Genomic DNA, 17,682 nt, shown 5'->3' with positions numbered 1-17,682 from the left:
ATAAAAAGTAAACATAAAGCAAGATCATTTAACACAAAAGAAAAACCACACAGAAAATCAGAAAGGTAGAGAAAATATATAAAAATGACACTTAAGATTATAGCACTGAACTGTCACTTCACATTTTAAGATGTCATTATTTTACATTTCAAACTTTTTCTGAACGACCAAAGGAGATTTATACAGACTAAGAGGAAGCTCAGAGGTAAGGTTAGGTCCTCTCTCAAAACACATTTTTTGTTATTGTTTTACCGTCTTTCATTGTTTTTACTTTTGTTATTTGTCATGTCTGCACTTTGGCAAACTGTGTTGTCTTTAAAGTGCTTATAAATAAAGTTGGACTGGATTGGATTAATAAATGATCAAAAATTCAATTGCAATATCACCATTTCTGGTTTAGCAATGCAGCACATTCACTACCAATAATTATCAATAGATGGTGCAGATGATACACATATATGTATATATGTGTATATATCCATATATATGTATATATATATATGGAATGACTGTGGTCAGGGAAGGTTCCCACAAGCACAGTAACAAGAGCACTATCACAGCAGCTTTGTTCACTGTGAGAAATAGTTCAATTATTTACTTTCACCTTCTCATTCATTCATTCATTCATTCATTCATTCATTCATTCATTCGTGGACAGTCACTGTGTGAGCATGTGTGTTTGTGTGGATGAGTTTGAGTATGTTTGCAAACCTGTGTGTGTGTGTGTTTGTGTGACAGTACTTGTGCATACTGTACATATTATGTACAGAATGTGTATGTGTTCACATGTGTTGCCACGTTTGTGTATCCATGTCACGTATCTACATACATTACTCTCTATGTGTGTGTGTGTGTGTGTCCCAGCCAGGAGCCAAAAGCAGACCTCCTCCTTGACGCCCACCTGCACCCCCTCCAGCTGACTGGCACCATGGCAACCGAGAGATCCAGCCAGCAGAGCAGAGAGGCAGCCTGGGCCCTGTGTGTGTGTGTGTGTGTGTGTGTGTGTGTGTGTGTGTGTGTGTGTCCTCGTCTCAATATCTCTGTGTTAAGGTGGGTGTCAGTGATTTGTCCATTCAGTTTTTATTCATATATATTTGGTGTGTGTGTATATACAGTGTACATATATAAATATACATATATACATATACGTGTATACATATACATATACATGTGTGTATATATATATATATATATATATACTTATATACACTTGAATTTGTTGTCTCTTTAGGACCTTTCCTGGGATAAACCCTGACTTGTCAGGACCAGTAGTCCTCATTATGAACCAAACTTGGTCACAATTGCTTAGTTAAGTTTAGGGTTAATATCTTTATTTGTGGTTAGATTATGGTTTAGGTTTGACATTAACTACTTAAATAGTTAACATAAGTGTGTGTACAGAGGGGGATATTATGGGATATTGCGGGATTGGGATATTGTGATCAGAATGCAGAGGTGTTTTTTTTTCTACAGATGCTTTAGAAAAGAAAGATGATGACTAGTATTAAAGCAATCATTACTAATACTCCTACTACTAACTATTCTGCAAGTAACATTTCTGTTTATTTCGGTTGTATTTATTTTTCATCTTTTCTCTTACCTTTCCCCATTGCTATTCATAATTTGTATTATTTTCTCTAATTGAGAAAAGAAAATACATGCAGGACAAATAACCTTCCTGCTTCCTGTTAACACGTGCAAGAACAGGGTACATTTTCATGTGTGAGTGTGACCAAGCAGAGATTACTTAGAACTAAAATAGTCGTTTGGAGCGAGATGCTTCAAAGTGAAAGCGTGTTTGGGACAGTTCCCCCACTCTTTACAGAGCAAAAAAATGTCCGAGATGATTTCAACACACAGTTTGCGTGTGTGTATGTGTGTGTGTAGAAGAGAAAGGGGAAGAATACAACAGAAAAGGACAGTTTCACAGAGGAAACCTAAGAGGCCCATGCAGCCCAGGACGGGCTCAGACACAGCTGGGAAACATGCTTTTTTTCTCCTTAAAAACATTGTTGTTTTAAAACTATATACAAGTTTGAATGTGTTCCAATAGAGATTGAGAAATAAAATAAACTGTACGGTCATTATAGCACTGATAAAACATTTTTTTTTACAGTATACAGTGTATTATTAAAATATGAGTTCTATTATTGATATGCATAATTCACATATCATCGTATGTATATCAAATGTGACAGCTCAGACACGCAAAACAAAACAAATTTAGCTTTCAAAATAAGGCTTGTATCATTTACACTTTAAAATTCTATTATCTCTTTACCCTAAAACTTCTTTAACCCTTAACTCCTGAACAGGCTCTTTAAGACACTAACTTCACTGCTCAGTATAGTAGAAGTCTGTCATTGAAACTAAGACTGAGTACTGAAGCTGGAAAATACTCGACACCTGACAAAAACCACAGAAAACAGTTAACATCTTCAGTTGATGTCCCGAGAACCTTTCTTCTAAAACAACAGTTGGTTTTTCTGCCGCTACGCTCGGCGGGCAAACGCTGGACAACGGCTGAGGCAGAAAAAACAGCACGAGTGGGAGACCAGAGTGTTTTGAAACACACTTTCACTTCCCATGGTGGAAGGTTATTTTCATCCTCTGAGTCTCTTTCTCTTTTCTTGTTCTCTCCATGGTCTTATTCCTATGGGGAAAGACAGCGTCCCTCAGATAAGACACACACACAAACATAACGGCCCAGTCGGAACTCAACTTCACTTATCTTATAAAACACACAGTTTTCCACAGAGACATTTATGCATTTTAAAATGAAGTATGTAAAGGTAACGTATACTGTATATTGGGATTACGAAATTCAAATTTAAAGGGTTTTTTCATTTAGTTTTTTTGGATTAAAAAGTTACACAAATCCACTTTAAAAAGTCCTTTTTGGATTGGTTTAATCATGATCCTGCTTCTTTGACAAGGCCTCAGGCCACCTGGTGAAGGACAATGAGCTGTGGGACATAGAGCTCTCACAGGAGAAGGTGCAGCTCGCTGTGGGAATTTGAGTTTCTGGGCCCTCGTCTGTGTCACAGTGGTGGAATCAACAGTTCATGCCACAGTTTACAGTATATTTGAGCTGTGATGGGTCGTTCTGCTGTTAACTGTTTTCTGTTGTTGTTCTTGGTGTGTCTCTCTCTATCGCAATTCTTTGCAGACCAACGGAGACCTGTGACACTTCCAAGGGTCCAAGGCTTGAAACTGCAACGCTAATTCAGCAATTTTAAACCCACTTGTAGGGGGTGGGAGCTCATTCCCAGAATGTAAACAGTGTCAGCCATCTTTGCTAACACTTACGCTAACAGGACCAAGTGTCACTGGTGGGCACGTAACAAAGAAAAGAATGAAGATATTTCTCAACTCAAGGGAAACTGAGGTTGGGAAGCACAATTTTCCAAAACTACTACCCCTATTCTAGTGATACAAAGCTAAATGCAAATCGGTGAAGTAGTACTTTAACATAATTCAAATTTTGTCCCCAAACTTAACCAGTTCTTTAGTATCAGGTTTTGGTCCATGTGAGGACTACTGGTCCTGACAAGGTCAGAGTTCATAGCAGAAAAGGTTCTGAAGAAAGAGGTTAGTTGTACACACACACATTACCCAGCGTGTCCAGTGTCCAGTGTCTCAGCAGCTTCTTAGAGAGACATCCAGAGAGTGACATTCATGTTTGCACATGTTTTCAGTGTCTTGTAACAAGTGTTTTCTTGGTGTATTTTTTTTAATGAGATAACTTTAATGAAATGGTAAAGGGGTGTCTAAATTGTTCATGTTGAAATTCAGTAAATGACAACATGAGACCATAACCTAACCTTCACTTCATCCTAACTTTAAATGTTTTTTAATGTGACTGTGTAAACAGATTTAGGTCCCCACAACATAAGGAATATCTGGTCCACACACACAGGATGAGGGATTTCTTGAAATAAGAAAGGCACATAATAAATGGTATTTCACCTTTAATGCCCCTATGTCTGCCTGAAACTTTAATTTCAGCGTATGTTCATTTATCTACTTCTAACAAAACTGGAATTCCAGACTAAACCATGAATAAATAAAAGTCAGGTTATCGTCATCCCAAATAATTTATAAAATATGAGATGCTTTAAATCCACGGTTCTCTTTTCAGATTCATAAAAGTAGCATGGCCCACATTTATTATGTCCTAAGGCTTCAGAGTACAGCTGATAATAAATGTTTTTTTTTTAAAATTTATAGCCCACTAACCTAAATACAACAGATTATTTTATTATTCTAATAAATGAAATCAAATTTTAAATGTGAGAAAATATGTTTTTATCCAGGGGTTCTTTACAGAGATTAAGCAAATATTGAGATCATCTGCAATATATGAATGAAATATCCTGTTTGGGAGACTTAGAACACATGGAATTATAATTTGTGATGCTCGGGTGTCACTGTGGTAAATGTTAAAGAGATAATTAGATCATTGTTGTGTATCATTCTTGTTTTAGTCTGTTCTTCCTCTGACAAGCGAACTGTGTGTACGCGTTTTAGTCATTTCTGGACACTTCCTGCTTTTTTTTTTAAGTCCCGTACCCTCAGGCCGGGCTAGTGTGTGTGTGTGTGTGTGTGTGTGTGTGCGTGCAGTAGATTATACAGTATATATATACACGAGTGTGTGTGTGTGTGTTTGCTGCTGGAGGAGCCACATCGTTTCTTCTGAACCAGGTCGTGGTGGGAGTTAATGAGACGCTGCGCTCTGAGGAAAAGACCAACAGGATTCAAACAGGTGTCCGGTTCACTCCCATCAGCTCTGACCAGGAGGAGGAGGAGGAGGAAGAGAAAGAAGGGGTGACAAAAAGGAAAAAAAACAAGGGAAAGAACGGATATTCGCTGTTTTTAAAAAAAAATATTCTAAAAAAGACGATTAACAACGTTTCAGTCAACCTGAATGTGTCCTATGTTTCTGTGTAAACCGTGCGCTTTTGGCTTCACATCAGCGGCGACAAAGACGAACCAGGAGAAAGCAGAAGCTCGTTAGAAGAGCAGGACAGGACAGGAGTGAGCTCGCCTATTCCTCCTTCTCTTCTCCTTTCTTTCCTTTCTCGCAGAGAAGGAGGAGGAGGAGGAGGAGGTGGTGGTGGTAGAAGAAGAAGAAGAAGAGAGGCGGTGACAGACGTCCCCCACGGGACAGGCCGACAGATCCACGCTGCTAACAGGTGTGTCTGAAGAGGACACGCCGCTCCAATCTGTACCACCCGGCCGGTCCGGTCCACCAAAACCCCCTGCCCGCCTGCCAGTCTACACGCCCCGGGACTAAACTCTTTGTGTCTGCTGGAATTACAGTCAGACAGCCGCGGGTTTGTAGTTCCACTCGTCCGTTTGGGCAGCATCCCTTGTCCTTTTCCTCTTTCGGTCTCGTCGCAATTTTCCATTGGTGCGTAACAGCACCAGCAGGAGGGAGGAAGCAGCAGCAGCAGCAGGAGGTAGAGGAGGAGGAGGAGGAGGAGAAGGAGGGACACACACTGCTAATTTATGAAAACCAATGAGACTTTGTAGCAAGGTGTTTTTTATTTATTGAGACATGGAAGTAAATTAGAGGTCCGTGAATTTGCTTCTCACTACAAATCTGAGGGTTCGTCACAGTTAGTCCGGCGACGTTCGCGAACCGAGCCGAAGGGAGCTCTCCCTTGTTTATTTCAACTAAGTGGTCCTCGTTTTTTTGTTTGTTTTGGTTTTTATCATGAAGAGGACCAGCAGCGGGGCGGACACGGTCACCACCTCCACCACTAACACACACCAGCAGCAGCAGCAGAGGAGCCGGAGTCCCAGCAGCTGCGGCAGCGCGGCTCCAGCGGCTTCGGAGATGTTCGGCGAATTTCAGGACTGGTGCCTGCGGACGTACGGGGACTCCGGTAAGACCAAAACCGTGACGCGGCGCAAGTACAACAAAATCCTGCAGACGCTGCTCCAGGTGGACGAGGAGAAGGGCAACGGGGTGTTTGTGCACGACAAGAGCCACAGCAACCACACGAATGCCAAATTCAAATTCTGGGTCAAGTCCAAGGGCTTCCAGGTCAAGACTGTCCCCGACGGCAAGAACGGCTCCCCGGACAGACCGGTGCTCTACGTCCCCATCAAAGCGACGGTTAGTCCCCCTTCCTCTTTCACTCTGAGCTGTGTGTGTGTGTGTGTGCGCGCGTGCGTGCGCGCGTGTCCCGCTTTCCATGTGCACTGTTGGGCTACACATATTACCTACCTGTGTGTGTGTGTGTGTGTGTGTGTGTGTGTGTGTGTATAGCCTGGAGCGGTACAGCACAACTTTGTCTGACTCAGTATCATGTCTGCATCAACCACCTGTTCCTGCAGCACAGAGCAGAGCAGAGCAGAGCAGAGCCTGCTGGTGGTGGTTTGTGTCCCAGCTGAGTGAACAAGCACAGACATTTACTCACACAGAGCTGCACCTGATGGATCATTCATTCATTTATTTATTTAGAGGTGAGAATTGAGTTAAAAAAAAAAAAATTCACTCACGGTTTCCCAAACCTCACACAGCATCTTGTTTTTTGTCCACACGCCAAACCTCCTCTGAGTTCCAGGAGCAAAGGAACCTGAGAATATTTACCAGCAAGAAGCTGAAAAATCAGATCTTTTTGTTATATTAGTAAAAAACAAAACACTTTTATTACTTACACATAATAAAATGTACTAATGATTGCTAAAGAAATGAACACACATCAACAGTAATTAAGAGTTAAATTCAGCTAAAGGAATAAAAATGATAATATTCTGAAGTTGTGAAGAGAAACATACCGTGCTGTTGTTACTTTGGCGCTTTGGTCCACTGCTGCTTGATTCATATTTTGGTCTGTCGGTTGTTTGTCAAGTCACGTCAGCTTGATGGTTAATGGTTGTGTCCAGTTTGTCCGTCTCACACTTCTGTCCTGCTGTCAGTCCAGTCATGACCCTTGACCTGGACATTAACACCGTCCCACCGGCCATCTTTTAACTGCTCTGTCCTCCACGTGAGGGTCATGGGGGGTGCTGGTGCCAATCCCAGCTGACGGAGGGCAAAAGGCAGAGTGCAGGGCCACATAGAGTCAAACAACTATCCACTCTCACACTCTCACCTACAGTCAATTTAGAGAGTTCAATTTGCCTAATCCCTAAATCTGCTTGTTTTTGGACTGTGGGAGGAAACAGGAGAACCCAGAGAAAACTTATTCTCTATTTGATTTAAATTGTTGCAGATTTATATAGTTATCTTCACTTTTTTTTTTAACAATCTAGATATGTTTTGGCTCAAGCAAAAATAATAAGCATTAAGAGGGAAGGATGGGACCTGACTGTAGACGGAGACAGTCGGTACATATTTATCTGTGTAAATGTTCTGATGTTAAAAAATGTTATTAGTACTAACTAACTCCCCTAAGCGTGATGCCATTTCAGAAAACCAGCCAGTTTCAATTAATCCCTTTTTCAGTAAGTTTAAGTGCAGCTTGTGACCTCAAGAATGTTTATTGTCATATACTTGAAAACCATTAGCAGGAATGGAATTCTTGGTCATGATCTCAGTCCCAAAAGGTGTGATTTAGACTTTTATTCTGTTCTTTAAGCGAGGAAAATCTCACCAAAGGTATTTTTGGTGGCTAGTGGGAGTGAAAACGTGTGCGAGAGCCAGACATGTGAATTCAGTGGTGTTGCATTGTTGAAGAACAATCTTGGCCATTCTGCAGCTCAAGTGGTTCATACTATAGGTTTTATGGCACAGCTTCACTAACATCGACAGTGCGACGGAGAAAGGAAACGGCTCTAAAGAAGTTCAACCTCCAGCAACACTTGTCATGTACAGAGCTGTGTTCTCAGATTGATGTGTTCCTGCTTGTTGCCCCTCTGAGGCATAGTATATCATACCAAGTAAACATGGAGCGGCTTGTTGTCGTTTTTGCACGTTGCTACTGTTCGTAATGACATTTTATAATGAGAAAAAAAAAAGTATCGCTGATGGCAGCCAAAAAGTTATTGCTACCCATTTTCTCTCACCATCTATTGTTTATCATGATCAGTTTATTCTCCATTTCTGTACAGCACAGAAAAAATTATTGAAGTTTATTTGAGTTTATTTGATTTGGGAGGGTTACCTAGTGACACACTTCTAAATATAGCACACCTGTTGCTCCGTGTGCACTCACTCAGTCGTCTTGTATGCTCTTGTTTCTGCCTGACAAGGCTGAAGAGGCCCATATCTGTATGTGGTTTGTCTGGTTCGTATTCTGCACGTTTGGCCCCACATCAGGACTGCTGCTTTGTCTTTGTGTCTCAAGGATGTTGCCTGGTAAAGACGTGTTACAGGGAGGGACGGACTTACAGAGTTTAAAAAAAAAAATATACAACCCAAAAAAACCCACTTGATTTCTCGTGTGAGTGGTTAAAAGCACCCCTGCCTCTGTATTTTGGAGCTGGAACCACTTGTTGACAGTAAAGGAATAAAAATGGGATTTATTTTGTGTAACACAGGCTTTCTGTACTGTCTGTAATTTCAAATGGATTTTGAAGGCGGCGCTGTGGAAAAGCTCGGCTTTCACGATTTCTGTATTTGCTCGAGTCGTGCTGTTTGGATGGCTTTGCAGGCAGGTTGTTATTGTGCGGGATTGCTGTGGAGAAGACAGAGGTTTCAGGTGATGGTTGGCATGGTTACCACCGGCTAATTTCAAGATGTCCCATATCATTTCATATTTAGATTAACATCACGAGTGTCACACAACCCCTGGAATCCGCAAGCAGAGTTGATCTCGAATAAATCTCTCTCCTCCCTCTTACTCTGTGCCGATCTGCTGAGTCTGATTAGTATCTGTGGGGAGAGAGAAAAGGAATATGTCTTTTTCTTGAATATGTTCTATTTCTAAGGGTACATCAAGCAAGTGGTGAACTATAGGGCTAGTAAGTATATTAGAGCAGAGTGGGTGCAATGTTTGTTGCGTTACATTTTTCGAGGTAATGCATTTTCAATTCACGAGAGATTTTTTATACATTTCTGTACGTTTTCCCCTCAGACAGCCTCAAAGAGGGTAGCTCGTTGTTACTTCCATGAAATGGTGGTCTGAAGAGGACATTTGTTATGAGTAACAAGGTTAAAACTAGTTCTTCTTGTCATTTCCAGTCCCCTTTGAGCTGCTAAATTTGTTCCGTCCCATATTTACCCAGACAATTATTTGGGAAATGACAGTATGGGTTTGATTCCGGCTGCACCCTCAGTTATTATTTGATAACAGTACTTGTATGTATATGGGAATGGAAATGACTTTTATCTGAGGTGTTTTAAAGAAAATGCCTGGTATATTTCTGCTTGAATTATTATTATTATAGTCTGTGTGGTGCTAAATGTGCACTCTTGCACCTTTTGTTGGAGAGATTTCAGGAAATGAGTATGTCTGCAAAACAATATCCATTGATGCATTGTTCCAAATCTTTCAGACGCTTGTGTAAAAGATTAAATGTTCACCCAAAAAAAAAAATACTGTATTACATTGGTAATGCTTTGAGTTACCTCAGTCATGCTCTTCAGTGGCCTCAGCCACACAGGATCAGATGATGGCATGTGACAGCAACAGCAGTTCAGTGTAGGAGTGCGTCACATGGTGTTGTGTCATTGTACCTCCGGTCTTGTGTGTGTGTGTGTGTGTGTGTCTGCTCTCCTACCTGTTGACCTGTTGAGTGAGGTTAGAAACGCAAGCCCTGGATGTTAATGCTGTGTTTGTGGCTTAAATGAGCATCCTGCTTTCTTCCCGCCTGTGTCATGCTGAGAGGGCCATGATCCGACTGCAGCAACAGCCGATCAGGCTCTTGAATGTGTTTATATACAGACATCGACTCAGCTCAGCTAGTCTCCCTGAGCTCTGGCACGCTTTAACGGATGAAAGACCCGCAGACATGAGAGCATCACAAATACTGTCGGAAATATCACTCTCCTGTAGTCCTTGGATTGCGCTGCAGTTAGGACCCAGAATTAATTGGAAATAACAGTAAAACACACACCAGAGACACACAACAGTATGCAGGTAATCAGAAATGATGGGGCTAATCAGAGGCCTGACGTGAAATATTAATGAGGTACAGTAAAAAAGAACGGCTGCTGATTTCTCCCTTGGTATCTGCATTTATTACTCCCTGTCTGTTTTATACACAACCTCCTAACCTGTGTCTAGGAGTTGATTTTTGATCAACAATAAGTAGACAATAAGCAGTAGTGATCACACTAAGATTTGCTGTGCTGCTGGTTATATCGTAGAGTTGCGTGTTATTCTGTCCCAACTGTAGCATCTGAAACGTTATTGGAGCTAATCACAGGTGATTTTGGGTGTGAGGCAGCGTTCACCCTGGACTTTTTCAAATGTTTTTTTGAGTCATTGATTTTGTTTGTTGATTTTGATGTTGTAAAATGTCACACAGTGTTTTTTCTGCAGTTGAGAGTTTAAAAGCAGCGGCGCTGAGCGAGTGCGGCACAGAGCAATCGGAGAAAGTGTGTGCTCAGGAGAAATAAATACAAAATGGATGGTGATGCGTGTGCCGTGCCGTGTTGAGGCACGTCGAGCTAGTGGAAACAGGCCATATGTCACTTAAGCCATGTTCAGACACTTTAATTGAATGCCTAATTGAATGTTTCTTATCTTTTGTTCACAAGTGCAATAAACATTTTGATTTGTGAAAAGCCAGAGAATCGTGATCTCAATTCTAAGCACAAGAATCGTGCAGCCCTAATTCAATACTAAATTGGATGTTGGTTACCATGGTAACAGCCATGCTGAGAAGCCAACATGTAAACAGCCTTGTTTTTTTTGTCAGCCTTATCTGATGTGTTCTCGTTAACTCATCAGAGTTAATGTCGTGTAAATGAAGTTTTAGTCTCCAGCTGAAGAAGGAAACGCTGAGTCGTTTCCTTGGGCCTAATAATAGTTGGTATCTAGACACTGGTGAGGACATGTAATGACCGCTTCCCCCTCTTCAGTGACTTCAGGCAGAGCTGTAGTTAGAGTTGATCAGTCTGAAGCAGAAAGACAAAGAGTTTACCAGTTTGTCGTGTGAGGGGGAAAAAACCCTAACCTAAGTCTTTATCTGCTGCTTGACATTTGAATCGTTGACCACATTTCCTACTTGAGCGGAAATTTAAGGGTGTTTTTTTCTTGCGCTCGTCTTCAGCTGTTTTCCAGGCCGGAGACATGATACAGCTGAGCCAGTTAGGGTTTTCCAGACAACCAAAGGAATCGAAGACACAGTCATGAGAGAAGTAGGGAAGTAACGACACAAGAAATCTTTGGCACAGACCGCTGTTTTATTGTCAATGTGAATAATAGTTCCTCATGACTAGTTGGTACAAAATATTTTTTTTTCTGCAGAGAAAACTGCCAACATGAACAGAATGTCAGACTGAATAAGGAAGTGAAAATGAAGCAGCAGTTTTGAGTCTACATCAAATGCCACCCACATACGGATGCATGAGGAGGTGGGGACTGCATTTAACATCTGAATCATGAAGACTCTAACGATTCTCATTCATGATTTATGGAGCAAATACACCAATGACAACAAAAACATTGGCTGTTCAAAAGTCTTTGTTTTTGTGAAACAATTGGCCCTTGAATGTGGACAAATGCAGATTTCTCTTGTTTTGCCCGGCAATTAAGAGTTTGGGATGCATTTTCCATCTGACTTGTTGTGACAGAAGTATTCAATAACAGTACTTTAATATAGAGTTGGTCCCACTTTTGCAGCTATAATAGCTTCAACACTCCTTGGTGTGTTTCTATGAAAACTTGAGGTCATTGGCTCACAATCTCTCTTCCAGTTCGGGAATTGGAATCAGTATCGGTATCAGTCTGACATTGGTCAGAATCACTGGATTGGATATCGGACAGATAAAAATGTGAAATCCGATACAATCCAAAAATCCTGTATATCACATACTTAACTATGCACAGACTGTAAAAATGTTAATGAAAATCAGCAAATGCATTTTAGCTGAGTCATGTTCGGGCTGTTTATTTCTTCTTTTTGGGAGAACAATATTTGTTACACAGTTGGAGAATTGTGTCTTTGAAATGACTCATCACAAACTGTGTTGTTAACAGCTTTGTTGTTCATAAATGGTCTAAAAGGACTGTATTATCCAGTTTGTGATATCGGTATCGGACACAAAAAAGTGGTATCGTCCCATCCCTACCCTACCCAACCCTACTTGTGATGGTGATGACGATAACTCATCTTGTACTTAGAAGAGTTCATTGATTCCCATCCAGTCAAGTGCTGTTCCGGACCCTCCCCCTCACAGCTCGTTGTAATGGAAATATGTATGCCATGTCAACGGACTTCTTCATGGATGAAACAATGAATTTCTGGGCTCATTTCCAGCGACTGTCTCAGTTCAGTTCAGTTCAGTTCAGTTGAAATATACAAATGTTAAACAAAAATCACCCTTTTCCACATGACGCGATGTTTTCTCTGGTGCTAGAAATGTACCTGCTGCACCTGATGCTGTCGTTAACCTGCCAGTGTCACCTCAAGGATCATGTGGTGTAAAGAAAGTCAGAAGGCCCATGATGACATATCATTTTTATTGTAGTATTTTTAGCAACTTCAGAATTCATTTGACAAGACTTATTGTCCGAGACTTATTTGACAGCTTAATTTACAACCATAAATGAAAATAAAGCACAAATACAACCAAATACACAGAATAAAGATTTAGAAATAGTTTGTTATGGTAAATGTAAACAAAAAAACATGTTTTGTCAAAAAAAATGTTTGTAAGTATCAAATAACGATACCAGTTCCAACAGTGTTTGTCAGCATTGTTTGCCCTCATAAATTAAAGTTGTCATTTTTGTAATGAACGCTGATGTCTGTGACTGATGTTACCAACTGGTCAACTGGTCGAGCTGTAGTTGGAACGCACACCACACATTTTGTGTGACAGCTGTTGCTGCATTGCAGTTCCTTGCACTTTACACGAAGTTTGCAGCAGCGTGAGTTCCTCTGTGTCTCTTCACCATCACTGCTGCCAGGTCATTATTTTAAAGACCCCCAACATTGCTGCTCATTATATTTCCCCACTGCTCCTTTTATGATTAGTTTATCCAAATGGGTGGACTGCAGCCTGTGATGTCCTCAGACGAGGGCTGCTGCTGCTGCTGCTGCTGCTGCTGCTCAGGGAGAATCAGATAGAGCTGATACACAGAGCTGTGTTGACATGGAAATGACTCCAATAAACCAGGCTTGTCCGCACTATTATCAGCGCCACAGTGGGATGGGAAATGGTATGTTTTAGGTAAACAGATGGATGAATCAATACCCTGTGTGTGTGTGTGTGTGTGTGTGCGCGTGTGTGCGCGCGTGCTTGTATTTGTTACCTCTTTCTTGCATAAACACTGGCCTTGTCAGGACCAATAGACCAAAACCTTGTCCTCATGAGTTGGAACCTCATTTCTGAGGAATTGGTTAAGTTTAGGGCTAATATTTGAACTGTGGTTAGGTTAAGGTTAGGCCCAAGGCCTAGGTTAGGCTGTTCAAATGAATAGAAGTCACTGTAAAGTGCTTTTTAAAAGGATTGTGTAAACGTGTGTGTGTGTGTGTGTGTGTTTGTCCGCTGTTAGCTGCAGCAGAAACAATTTGACACAGTATTGAATCATGAGAGCAGGAGGAAAGATGAAGAGTGGCCTCTCTGCTCCTCTCTGCTCCTCTCTGCTCCTCTCTGCTCCTCTCTCTCTCCCCCCCCACACACACACACACACACACACACACAGAATTACCCTTTCTGTTGATAAGAGCGCTGTCCTGTACATCTGGGGTTTCAGCAGTGTGAGTGTCTGTTGAAGGAGCACCAGCTTAATTGGGGCGGCCCCTCCTATTAGATCCCTGCAATGTCAAAGAGCCTCTTATTCTGTCATTATAAAATCCCTAATTTGACAGAGATTGGTAAGACTCTCTCTTTGTGTGTGTGTGTGTGTGTGTGTGAGAGTGTCCTACCCTGCTTTTGACCCTAACCTGTCATATGCCTGTATGTGTGTGTGTGTGTGTGTGTACCACTGTTGGTCTGTACCAGAGCAGAGGTCATGTGAGGGCCAGATCTAGGGTGAAGCAGCGGACAAACTGCTGGGAAACACTAGAGATCTAAAAATGGAATCTGTGGTAATCTGTGGTCCCATTGACAGCAGATAGAGGTTTGGGCAGCATGAAGACTAGAAACTGAAAACACTAATGCCTGCTGGGTAATTTGCTTATTTTTCCTCCTTCTGGCACATTATCTACCGTCCACTGTCCTTATCGTCAACTCTGTCGCTCACTTTCTACATCACCTGGATGATCCCACTAAACAGGGGGGATGAAATTAATATTCCCATTAGCACACAGGTGGTTGTTCTTAACATGGTCACAAAACAACACATGGAGCTCAGTGGTGATGTTACAGTTGGTACTATTCTGTAGCTTTTTACTTTGTATTGATGTTCAAACTCAATGGCAAATAATTACAGGATTAAACTGTTTTTATTTATTTTTTTTACCAGTGAGAATGGGATGTGTTTGTTATAGGTGTAAATACTGTATTCATTCCCAATAAACCCAGATGTTATGGGCTGTTGGTGAGTTTCTTAATCAGGGGAATAGGTGCTTTAGTTACAGCCTCTTGTCTGCTGCTTGTGTTAGATTTAAAGTGAAGGCACATGGTCCTTCATTTATTTTGATTCATTTGATTTTGATTTGTCTTTGCGTCAAGTCAAAACCCATTCACTGTTAACCCTCCAGAGAAGACGAGCTACAGCAAACAGAAACTAGTTAACTTGATGTGACCTGGAGTGGTCATGGAAGATGAAGAAATCATTTGTGTAAGAGTCCTGAAAGTATACACACACACACACACACAACATATTCACAGTCAGTCCTGCACATACACTGCAACAAGTTTCCTTTCTTCTCATTGGTTCATCAGTGATTGCATTTTCACATTCACAAAAACAAACAACGAAAGCCTGCAAAGCGTAGTCTTTTGGGCACATTTTTCCCCGTGCCCCTGACACCACTTGTTAATAAAGCCATCATGAGACGCTTTACAAGCTTTGTTATTGTTAGGGATTTCTACTTCATGCCAATCTTTCACATTCAACGCTGATATTAGAGCCTTGAGTATCGACCCGTACTGATATCAGTCTTTTACGCAGAAGATATGATCACAGGTGTGTGGCAGACATTAGTCACTCACATTCTGGTCACACGGCACATTTGGCTCTTAATAGATAGTACTTTATGTAGTAGTGTGTATATGTTGTGTATATTTTGGATGGTATTAGTTTTTTTCCCTTTTGGATCTCCAACCCTGTGATTTTGACTGATATCCAAATCAATGCCGATACTGGATATTGTATGTCATCATTCATAGGAAGTGTACTGGCATTGCTTTTTTGACCAGTCCTGCAGAGTGTCCAAATTATGATTTTCACCCATGTTACTGCCGCCTCCTTCCTTCCCTCTCTTTCTCTTGTATGGAGCCTTCACGGATGATGGTAATAACCATATTGGAAGTATTTCAATATTTATTTATTTTCCCTCTATGTGACAATCTTAGTTTGCTTTAATCAGTTTCATTATCTCAAAATGGATTATAACATTTATCTAACATTTTCTCTCCGTCTCCAGTTGTGCCTGATCGTCTTCTATTGTTTCATGAAGCCTCACTGACATTGTTAGAAAATGTCTGAGAATTCAGTCACTGATGAGCCCGCGTCTCTTATGTAGTGTGAAAAAAACTGTCTGACACACACACGCACACACACACGCGCACACACACACACTAGACCGACAAGTCTCTCATCTTCACCACCTGCTTTGTGCTTTCACTCACACATGGTTAAAGTGGACAAACACGGGGGTGCGCTAACACTGCGGTTAAGTCTCTGACAGCTGCTGACAAATGAAATTAAAACTTTTAAGTGGAACAACAAAAAGTTTTAACAAAAACCTTAATTGGTTTTGATAGGAAAGAAAAAAAAAAACCAAGAACGTGGCTATTTCCACAGATCGTGCTCAATGTCTTAATTGCTGGAGCTGAATTTAGACGGTTGCCATGCCTTCCAAGATTTAACAGTAACAACAGCTCAGAGTCTGAACTCAGCCACTCAAATTTAACCTGACTATATTAACAGAAATAAACCATGACATTTCCACATGTTCTCACTTGGACTCATTTTAACTTTTTTATGTTGCAGGTGTGGATTAGTCTTGAGAGCTGAGATAATGGAAATGCATTTGCATCAATACGTGACATTTTAATTGTTACAAGTTTGGTGCGGCTTTCATTAAATGCAATAGCGCCACATTTTATTTTAGTGAATTACTTCTGTTATTGAGTCAAGAAAAATTATATAATTTAATTGTATCTTCATTGTTTTTGTCTATAACTGCACTTTTGTTTTGTTTAGTTTCGACCCACTTTTTTAAAGAAGGCAAACCAACTCCATAATATAGTTTATCAATAAAGTTTATCTTCAGTAAAAAGCAGGGAAACATGGGACGATCATCTGTGGGTCTGTCAGTTTCCGACGTCTGACAGACGGCTGGCGTCCTGAATTGGAAATGTGGCGTTTCTGTTTGCTGATAATTATCAGACGGCTGCGTCAGTGTGAGAGTTGGAGCTGATGAAGGTAGTGTTACAGTTTTTAGGTGAAAGGTGGAATATAAATGCCACACAAATCGAAAAAAATCCATGTCTTTGCAGTCAGTTGCCTTTAGTTCAGAACAGTGATGGTATTTTGTACGACACACACACACAGGGTGTATTTTTATTTTACACGGCCGTTGGCTCTGCTCCTCTTCCTTAGTGTTCTCCTGTTGCCATGGTGAGCGGCTCTTCTGGCCGTAGCGAGGTTGAAAAGAAATTAACACCAATCTTAATTACACCCCAAGACTTCAATTTCCACCTTTCTCCCTCCTGTGCCATCCTCCTCCTCCTCTTCCACCTGCTCCTCCACCTCCCTCTCCTCTCCTGACCTTCTCCTCCCTGTCATCACTGCCTTCTTTCACCTGAAAGGCGGCCTGGCGTATTAACACCATGCAGCCACCAGGCATAATTAATGAGACCAGTCAGTCACAGTCAGTCCTCCGAGATTATGAACAGCTCCAAAATGATTTACTGTGCCTCTGCTTTAGGAGATGGTGTGTAAACCCCCCCCCCCCCCCAAAAACTAGAATATCCCATCGGACAGAATAATTATTTTGGTTTTGGGGCATTACCTCGAGGTTTTCGGGGCAAAGAATCCCGGTGTAACGTGGATTACTGGAATTTCTCTGGAGGAAGGAAAACTTCTGCAGTACCAAAGGTACAATGCAGGATCAATAGAGCTCCCGTCGCTGGTGTAATGCAATCCCATCATGCACCAGTCGGAATCAAGGCAATGCTGTTTGGACATAGACATTTATACTCTCGTCACCAGGTGTTTTCATAAAAAAACAAAGATGGTGGATAGATGTTGTCTCTCAGGATGCCTAACCAGTCAGGGTGCAGCATTTTACCTGATCACCAAAAGTTCTTGAGAGACAGTAGAGATGCATCAGTGCCATAAAACGCACTTGAAGCGAGCACAGAAGACACAGTCCACAAGCAGTGATGGGACAATATTGCATTTTATCGCTTTTCAGGATTAAAAGTACTTGCAATAAGTT

General features: G+C 41.3%; 1 protein-coding gene across 1 annotated transcript in view; it reads left to right on the top strand.

Moving 5' to 3' along the window:
* Nucleotides 1–4,675: 4,675 nt before the first annotated feature.
* Nucleotides 4,676–17,682, top strand: part of LOC131468009 (nucleolar protein 4-like) — a 100,402-nt gene continuing 87,395 nt past the window's right edge. Inside the window, exon 1 of the mRNA XM_058641829.1 lies at nucleotides 4,676–6,124. Coding sequence (XP_058497812.1) covers nucleotides 5,720–6,124 — 405 coding nt within the window. The 5' untranslated portion in view covers nucleotides 4,676–5,719. The remainder of the gene's footprint in view (nucleotides 6,125–17,682) is intronic.

Source organism: Solea solea, chromosome 11 (assembly GCF_958295425.1).
Source record: "Solea solea chromosome 11, fSolSol10.1, whole genome shotgun sequence".
NCBI lineage: Eukaryota > Metazoa > Chordata > Actinopteri > Pleuronectiformes > Soleidae > Solea > Solea solea.
This window is presented reverse-complemented; position numbering and strand designations above follow the sequence as displayed.